A 9,512-nucleotide genomic window follows, 5' to 3' on the forward strand; every position below is an offset into this window, starting at 1 on the left:
GCCGGCCGGCCGGCCGCTCATACTCAGAAATTTCCGTTAATCTAAGGAAAGACTACGCTCGCTTCGCTCGCTCCGTAACTAGATATCGAGTGGTCAGGCTTCAGGGATGGGCAAAGCCAGCTGTGAATTAAGTGTGAACAACGTGCACTCTCGCACAATATTATGTTCTACTCAGGCTTTAGGCCGGAACCCGATGCCTCTCGGCTGCCCCGTATGCATCAGGAGTCAGGACCCCCCCCCCCCACACACACACACCCACTCACTTCCTCTTTTTTTCTCTCTTCCTCTCTGGCAGGTTCGAGTTCCCGGACGTGCTGCGTCTGAACGACTTTCTGCAGACGCCGGAGAGCACGCCGGCCGAGTACGTGCTGCACGCGGTGCTCGTCCACTCGGGAGACAACCACGGCGGCCACTATGTGGTCTTCATTAACCCCAGAGGCGACGGAAAGGTACGGAAGGGTGATAGGCAAATGTGGCAGGAATGGGGAAGGAGGGGGGGGGGAATGGCGTTTGTGTTGGGAAAGTCAGCCGTTTGCGGTGGGAGGATCCTTAATATGTCATCAGGTGTGTCACGTTTGTGAATTGACTCGTAAAACCCGACACCAGTTCAGTAGACCAGTTAACGACTAAGCTAATGCTGTTTCGGAGAAGTTTTTCCTTAGCAGATTGGGATGGTAAGCATGAGAAAGGTACAGCTATAGTTAGTTTCTGAAGATTCAAAGTAAAATAATAAAGTAAATGGGAACTAGTCTAGGTCTATTTAACTGGCTAGTTACGGTTAGTTTTTAGTCGAGCTTCGTGGTGTCAATATTGATCTAACCTTCTCACACCCGTTCTTCCCCTTCACCAGTGGTGTAAGTTCGACGACGACGTGGTGTCGCGGTGCACGCGCCAGGAGGCGATCGACCACAACTTTGGCGGTCAGGACGAGGAGTTGAACCTGACGGTGCGCCACAGCACCAACGCCTACATGCTGGTCTACATCCGCCGCTCGCACCTGGCCGAGGTGCTGCAGGAGGTCACCGAACAGGACATCCCGCTGGAGGTGAGCGGTGGGACGGTGGCGTGGGCGGAAGGAAAGAGGTACTGGGAAATGGAGACATACTACGTGGACCATGCTGCACTGGGAACAGAGTATATATGAGTAGATTCTGGGACCAGATGTTTTGATGTCAAATGTTGCTAGGAATTGAGCAGTGGTGCTGTGACCGGATATTTGTAGACCAAAGGGCAATTGAAGTATATTTGCACGGACTAGAGTCCAGATATATGTATTCTGGCCAGCGCTCGACCGCCTCTCTAACGCCTTTTCCTCCTGTTTTTTTTTTCCCAGCTGACTGAGCGACTGCAGGAGGAGAAGCGTCTGGAGGCCATCCGGCGGCGGGAGAGGAACGAACAGCACCTCTACATGCCCGTACAGGTCAGTGACGTGTATTGAACATCTTAGGCCGGACATGCGGGGCCTGCCCGCCGTCATCAGCTGTTTGGGCTCTGTCTTAACCCCAAATACACCGGGATCGGCTCGTTTTTACTTCTGTTGGTTGCCCCTTTACCCTTTCCTCCCAGTTGTAAGTGTTCGTGTGCTCCGCCGTCCTGCGAGGGGGCCGGATGGAACCCCTCTGCCTTACGTCTTGGGGTCGCTAATCGTCGCTAATCGCTAATCTTTGTATAATAATAATCTAATGTATAATAATAATAGAACGTCGCTAATCCTCAGCCCCACCGTGGCATCATTCCTTAGCTCCTTTGTCTCACTTCGGCCCTCAGACTCGTCGGGGTCCGTCTTACATAATTGCCGAGTCCTGTACAACTGTGACCTGACGCGGGCAGCTTATGTGTGAGCATGGCCTGATGTGACCCGACATGACCTCAGTAACGTCCACTGACGCTCCTATCTTCCGCAGGTGGTTCTGGAGGACAGTTTCGAGGGTCACCACGGTCCGGACCTGTACGACCCCGAGAAGGTCAACTACCGGACGTTCAGAGTGAAAAAGTCGGCCACCCTCCGAGAAATGATGGACCTCTTCTCAGAGACACTGGTGAGTAATTTTGTCACTGTTTGGGGTTTGACAGAGAGTTGAGATGTGACTCCGATTTGTGAGGTCAGGCGGGAGGCGTTTGTGGGATCACTGTCTAGGATGGCAGTTTGGTCCTGCCTCACGTTGAAAGATTATATTTAGTTCATGGCTTAGGTTAATGGTGAGCTAACACAAAGTTAAGGCTCCTGGTGAAAGTTCAGGGTGTCGAGCCCAGTCACAGTTAGGTTCACTGTGTGAAAACAGTGTCAGGTCTCCGTGGTAAATTTTTATAGGATTACAGCGTAAATTCACGGCACGGATTCTAACTGCACAGCGTTATTTCAGAGCGTTGGTTCCCGATGTCTGCGTGGTCACCGTTGGTGCTAAGCTTAGACGCTCTCGCCTCCCGGCCTGTTGACAGAAAGTACCTGTGAAACACCTTCGGCCGTGGCCGATGACGATCCGCACCAACCAGACTAACCGACCCACGGTGATCGACATGGACGGAGACATCCTGAAAAAGGTGAGAGAGAAAAAAAACACCGATAATAGAGAAACTGCGAAATATGCTGAGAAACGGTGGGTAAGGTGTCAGCAGTCGACATTGTACACTCTCATGCTAAAAAAGATGGATACTTCATCAATCGTCGGCATGCATCCTGCTACAGAAGGTTGGGAACTGGCTGTGACTCTGACCTCTGTGACCTTTCTGACCTCTGTGACCTTCCCTCAGGTGTCAGACCTGGCCGACTCGAACTCTGCGTGGACGCTGTTCCTGGAGTGTCTGCCGGCCGACCAGCCGCCCACCGCCTCGCTGCCGCCGTTCGACAAAGACTGTGATGTGCTCATCTTCTTCAAACTCTACTGTCCGCGCACCAAGCAGATTCACTACTGCGGCCACCAGTACATACCCATCTCCAGCAAAGTCCGTGAGTGACAACTAACCAACCTGTCGCCCTTCGGTGGGCGCTGACTAGGTGTCTTGCGCAGTAGCCAGAACCATCGCGGATATATTACTTTGAAGTGTTTACTAAAAGTTAGCTACAGGGTAGCTACCCATTTAATGTTTTGGTTATATGTGTATCACTTTCTTTGTATTGTATTAATGTGTCATGTGCCGTTTATGTTGTGTATGTGCGTTTGTGGATTTTTTTTTTTGCGCCTGCCGCAAGAGGAAGTCCTAGAAGTTTTAGATACCGTAGTGGTCTTTATCTCCGATAGAGAAAGCAATATTAGAATAACTCGCCCCTCATCTACCCCGCCTGCCGAGTTAGGCTCGCCCAGCAACAAGCTTGCTTAGCTGGGTGGCCTATTTCGGTGGGCATTTGACCATGCTGAAACCTGACCAGGAACCGACACCGACCTTTTGATCTGCATGCTACTGGCTTATACCCATGTCCTTGTGTGATTGTTCCAACTCCCTGTGCGAATGTGTAACTAACCAAGGTATGAATGTAAAGGTACTGAATAAAAAAAAACGTAGTGTCTAGTCAAAGCTATTTTTAGCTTTGATTTCTTTCCGCCCCTTGCATGCATGACTCATAACACTACTTGCATCTGTATTTGGCTGCACAGGTTTTTTTCGCTTCTTTTTTTGTTATTTTCCTTTTCTTAGCAGGGAGTGTCACGACTTGCATATTTTTGTTTTTGGTGTTAACGTATGGTTCTGTGGTCGTGCGGGACCGTGGGTGGACACTCCTGGTCGTCTGTTCATGGGCGGCGGACTATTTCATAGATTAGTTTAAAAAAAAAATGCGTTTACTGATAGTCATACTGAGAGATATGCAACGATGCCAATTGATTTGACATTGTGATGTGTAGTTTGCAGGCACGCAAATATGCGCGATAATTGGCTAGTATTTGTTTGTTCATGAGGTAAGTAGTTTGATAGTCATTAGTCACGATATAGGTTTCGTGATCATTCTCCCTCTTCTAACCGATCTCCTTCGTCGCCAGGCGAGCTGGTTCCCCTCCTCAACGAGCGGGCCGGCTTCCCTCCGGACACCGAGCTGCACCTGTACGAGGAGCTAAAACCGAACATGGTGGAGCGTCTGGAGGAGCTGGAGACGTCGCTGGACAAGGCGCTGGACGAGCTGATGGACGGAGACATCATCCTCTTCCAGAAGGCCGAGCATGAGCCGTGCGACGGCGACCTGCCGACTGTCGAGGATTACTACAAGTGAGTTTTAAGGAAGGGGTAAAAAAGTGTGGTAAAAAAGAACCGATCAGGCAGAATACGTGTCGCGGCTCTATTCTTACCATGGACATCTCGGTATGCAGTTGTGGTCTGGCTTGTCAAACTCATTGAAATGTTTAAACTACAAGTTTTTTCCCTGTGGAGGCAATGCTCAAACCAAACCACACAACTCCCGTCCCTCATGTGTGCGGAACAAATCTTCTACCTTGTAGAGATGACATTCTTTCTAACGCTGTCCCATTCACAGAGATCTCTTCTACCGGGTGGAGGTGACGTTCTGCGATAAGACGGTGCCGTCGGACCCGGGTATTGTGATCGAGCTCTCCCAGCGGATGAACTACGATCAGATGGCGCGCGCCGTGGCGCTCCGGCTCGGCACCGACCCCTACATGCTGCAGTTCTTCAAGGCGCAAAAGTGAGCAAGATCAGGCCGGGACCGCCGTGATGTGGCACTAGTGGCAAATAGGACGAGTAGAATACGCTGATGGGAACTTGATGGTAATTTGTATGTGTATATCGTGTCCTGTTTGGAGCTGGTTGGCAATGAACTGTTAGGGAAACGTGCCCATTTATGACTTCAGCTTATGCACTTCTTCGGCATATCACTAACCCTATCGTTTCTTGCCGCCGTATGTATTACATGACGTATCATCGGCCGTTTTCGGCTCTGCGCCGGTATCTTGGCGGGTGCCGTCTCATTTCTTACTCTATCTGACCCCGCTGTCACCTGCTCCAGCTACCGGGAGGGTCCCGGTAACGCACTGCGCTGCACCTACGAGGGTACGCTCAAGGATCTCCTGGTCGGCTACAAACCCAGGCAGCCCAAGCGCATCTACTACCAGCAGCTCTCGATCCGCATCAACGAGCTGGAAAACAAACGGCAGGTCAAGGTGAGTTGGAGTTCAGCGAGAGGCTGGCTAAAGGACAAAGAGACGGACTAAATTCATCATTCAATGATAAACAGTTTCAAGTTTAGGCCTACGACGTTGGGGTTGGGAGCTAAGTGGACTGGGTTATTAGTTTGCCCGTCGTAACGTTCGTCCATCTAACCGTCGCACCATTTTCCCTCGCAGTGTATCTGGGTCGGTCCTCGCCTCAAGGAGGAGAAGGAGCTCGTGCTGTACCCGAACAAGGACGGCACGGTGGCAGACCTTCTCGAGGAGGCGGCCAAACAGGTGCAGCTCGCTGACGGCGGCTCGGGCCAGCTGCGACTCCTGGAGATCGTCGGACACAAGATAGTCAGTGTGGTGAAGGAGTTTACACACCTGGATACCCTGCCGGTCGGCTCGGCCAAGGTGGGTGCAAGGGTGGAAGTTTGGGGGACTGGTGTTGAAAGTTGGGGGAAGGGGGTATATGCAGCTGTGAGGGAACGTGAAATACGTACGAAATAAAGTCTGTTCCATACCGAGCTGAGTTTGATTTTTTTTTTCGGCAATTATCTGCTTCGTTCAATTCGTCTAATATACTAATATCTCAGCAACCGGACAAGCGATCGGGATGGAACCAAAAAATACGTGACGAGAGTTTAACAGGCTGACGTAATACCCCGTCGCGACGCGAAGCGAGCGGCAAAAGTCGCTTGTATAATAGCTATGTGTATAGAAATCACGCCCTGCTTTGAGCGGGGCACTTTGGCCGCCCGAGCTTGATATGGAACAGACAATAGTAGAGTTTTTAAGTCATGTGCAGCAGGGGGGGGGGCAGTGAAGGGCGTGGTGCGTTTTGGGACTATAGGCTGACCGCTTAGGCTGACCGCTTTTACTGCATTTTTTTACTTCCACGGACCCTTCCCTAATGTATGGCTGGCCTCTTGGCACTACAGTACCCCCCAGGCAATTCATCGTTGACTGTCTCCCTACATATATTCTTCCTCTCTTGGTGACATCCCCTATGAATTTCTCTTCCAACTATGTAGTTATCTCCTCGCTGTAACCATCTCTTCCGTCTCCGTGTCAGGTGTACCGGGTGGAGGAGACGCCGCGTGACGAACTCAAACTAGAGGAGGACGAGCTGCTCGTGCCGTGCGCCCACTTCCAGAAGGAGATCTTCTCCACGTTCGGTGTGCCCTTCCTGCTCCGAGTCAAAGACGTAAGTGGTCTGCTTTGGTAGTGTGAGCACTTAGAGACGAAGTGATCCGACGGATTATCCTTGCGGTTTGCATGCTGCGGTCTGCCAGTTACCTGACCTGACCTGACCCGTCCGCAGGGAGAGCTGTTTTCGGCAGTCAAAGAGCGGATACAGAAGAAACTCGAGGTTCCAGACAAAGAGTTTGAAAAGTATCGGTTCGCACTAGTGTCTCAGGCGACGCACAAGTTTGTGCCAGAGGAGGCCGACTGGCACCTCAGTCTACAGGATATTCGGCCCAAGATTGGCTCAGGTGAGAACCGGTTTCCGACACTCACATGCTTATTGTCATACCACAGATTTACTGCAGGGTTATCCGCCCGACATGGGTGCATCACTCTAAAGTGGCCGCTGGGCAACAGCAATTGGGCAGCCGTTGCTATTCACGTGAGAAAGAAACGTTGCCAAGTTTGTTGGTTGCTGACTTTCAGTTCTTAGTCGTATGCCATGCTCCTCGTACTTTGCACGTCTTATAATTCGTATTTGACGCACCTTACATGAATACGTTCCAGTTTAACCCGCGACCTGGTGGGGGGGGCTATTTTTTGCCCCCCCCCCCTCCAGACTTTTCGATATATCTCCAGAACCGCTGCGCCGATCGTCACCAAACTTTCAGTACCCTCCCGGACATCAATTTTACACATGGTGACCAAAAATTTTTCCAAAAGCTATGATAGGTTGGCCGGAAATGACGTCAGAGTGACGTCATGTTCTGCCGTTTTCGACCCAAAAAAGGGTTTCGCGGGAAGAGCTGTCAGGCCTATAGCTTTGCAAACACAGAAAAATGTTTAGGACATAAAAGCTGTAGAATTGACAGGGCTACAAAACTGCTATCTCGGATTTTTGAATTTTTTTGATTTTGACCCCCAAAAATCAAAAAATATATTTTTGGGATATAATAGTCGAAAAATCCAAAAAGTTTTTTGAATTTCGCAAAAACCGGAATATATGTGATAGTCCTTACCGCCTTCCATCCACATACCAAATTTTAGATTGATACCTCTTTTTTTGGCGAAGTTATAGCGAAAAAAACTGTTCAAAATTGATGACGTCAAATTTTCAAACTCAATTTTCAGCAATTCTAGACCTCGTAGCGCAAAACAAAGACCACCATTAGACTCCCCGTGACGAGCTGCATCGAATCGATACCCTTTTTATGCAAAAATATCAACTTTGAAATTTGACCTTTTTTGACCTGACCTTGACCTGACCTCCACCAGAAAGTGACCTAAACCGTACCTGATGGTCTTATAACCAACACCATTGGGTTGGAAATGAAAAACTGGCCATAAAACATGCATCGCACAACCTTAGTAAAGTTGGGTTCATGTGGTGACCCTTGGTGACCTTTGGTGACCTGACCTGTGACCTGACCTGGTATGACCAGTGACCTCTAATAGCAACATATGTACTAGACAACTGACGTCTTATCGCTGATTTTCGACAAAATGCGTTTTACTCGGTGTTAAAGCGCTTTCCCTAGAAGCCCCGTGAACGGTGAAACATTTTATCTTTGACCTGACCTGTGACGTCATCGGTGACCCCGAGGTCAATAAAATTTGGTTTCCTTCGACAAATTTGACAGGGCTATCGAACGCCGTTTGAATTTTGCGGATCCGTCCAGTAGTTTCGGAGATACGAGGGGGGGGGGGCAAAAAATAGCCCCCCCCCCCACCAGGTCGCGTTATAAACAGACCCCACCAGGGCGCGGGTTAATAAACCCTCAGCCGGTACTTTATAACAGGAACGGCTATGGCTGTTTGAAAAGCTGAACCGTAAGCACACATTTGACCTTGATGTCTGAGCCACCAACGCGTTCGGTTAGCTGCCTTCTGACGCCAGGCCGGGCACAAGTCAGCGAACGGCTGTGGATTTAACAGGGCTTGGGACTGATTAAGTGAGATAGCAGGTTCTTAGCTAATGTGGTGCGTTAATCATGACAGATACTGACTGAATGAACACAGCTGAAAGTGGATGTGGTATTTCGTGGCATTACATTTTAATACGTGACTGGTTTAGTTCGTTTACGATTTGTTCGTAAACGACTGGTTAAGTTCGTTTGGTTTATGGCTCAACAGCTGAGCCTGAAACCAAAAGCGAGCTGCGGATGAAGCGTAGCTGACTGGCAGTCGACACTGTCTTCCTGGCTATTTGGGAAATGCTGTCGGTGGGATACACGTTTTGTTAAGGAGTTTGGGTGAAGGGGATGGACCTGGGTGAAGGTTTCTGGGTAGCCGGAGCCACCCATGAGGAATGGTGAGAGCCGGCTGGTACCGGTCACTCCGTACACTGTTGGCAGGATGGATGATCGGAAAGCTGACCGTTATCAGGAAATATAAGAATATTGTGTGAGTGCTTGCTTTGGGTTCACGCTCTGACTTTGCTTCTCCAATTACAGGTCTTTCTTATACAGAAACAAATGACTATCAGGCACATGTTAGGCGCCTGCTACATATTGCTAATCGATCGTGCTTGCTGCGTCTTACCAAGACGTCGTTTTGACTGTTCTCCCCGCCATTTTCAGGCTCCTCGACTCTCTCCTGGCTGGGTCTGGAGCACATGAACAAGACGCCAAAGCGCTCCCGATACAACTACCTGGAGAAGGCCATCAAGATCTACAATTGAGCTTGAGAAGGCGGCGGAGCCGACAAACGCTAGTTGGGCGGGCCGCCAATAGGTGGCGCCACCGTGTACAGTGTTGATTGGCGGCCGGGCTCGGGCCCGTCGCCCCTGTCGAGCTGTGATTACCCCCTAGCTAGGGACGCGCGCGTGCGTCCGCAACAGCAGCGGGCCAGAGCGCTACTGAGCTGCTGAGAGAGAGAAAGAGCGAGTCGAGAGAGTCGAGAGAAAGAGCGCGCGAGCGAGCGATCTGAGCTGCCAAGCGGCCCGTGGCGCGCGCGGGCCGCGCACGGCCGAGTCTCACGGGCAGGGGGCGCCGCGCGGGCCGGCGCGTCAGCCGGCGCCGGCCGAGACCGTTTGTTTTTACCTCCTATTGCCCGCGGACTCTCCGCGCACTACCTGATCGTGATCGTGTCTGCCGATAATGATTTCTCTTTGACCGCCGGCCGAGCGCCGACAGCGCCGCCACACGGCCGCCAGACGAAACGACAGTTGCTCGCAGTGCCACAGTGTGGCGCTGACCGAGTCCCTTGCGATTTGAGTTCATTCCAACA

At 50.8% G+C, this 9,512-nt stretch overlaps 1 protein-coding gene across 1 annotated transcript in view; it reads left to right on the top strand.

Annotated features, from left to right (window-relative positions):
* LOC122364251 overlaps nt 1-8,964 on the top strand; it is a 50,020-nt gene extending 41,056 nt beyond the window's left edge. Inside the window, exons 35-47 of the mRNA XM_043334453.1 lie at nt 223-449; nt 851-1,045; nt 1,334-1,420; nt 1,905-2,039; nt 2,440-2,541; nt 2,752-2,947; nt 3,975-4,197; nt 4,463-4,630; nt 4,952-5,105; nt 5,289-5,510; nt 6,172-6,303; nt 6,421-6,592; nt 8,864-8,964. Coding sequence (XP_043190388.1) covers nt 223-449; nt 851-1,045; nt 1,334-1,420; nt 1,905-2,039; nt 2,440-2,541; nt 2,752-2,947; nt 3,975-4,197; nt 4,463-4,630; nt 4,952-5,105; nt 5,289-5,510; nt 6,172-6,303; nt 6,421-6,592; nt 8,864-8,964 — 2,114 coding nt within the window. The remainder of the gene's footprint in view (nt 1-222; nt 450-850; nt 1,046-1,333; nt 1,421-1,904; nt 2,040-2,439; nt 2,542-2,751; nt 2,948-3,974; nt 4,198-4,462; nt 4,631-4,951; nt 5,106-5,288; nt 5,511-6,171; nt 6,304-6,420; nt 6,593-8,863) is intronic.
* Nucleotides 8,965-9,512: the final 548 nt, after the last annotated feature.

This window comes from Amphibalanus amphitrite, unplaced genomic scaffold (assembly GCF_019059575.1).
Source record: "Amphibalanus amphitrite isolate SeventyFive unplaced genomic scaffold, NRLGWU_Aamphi_draft 000664F_arrow, whole genome shotgun sequence".
In the NCBI taxonomy this organism is placed as follows: Eukaryota; Metazoa; Arthropoda; class Thecostraca; order Balanomorpha; family Balanidae; genus Amphibalanus; species Amphibalanus amphitrite.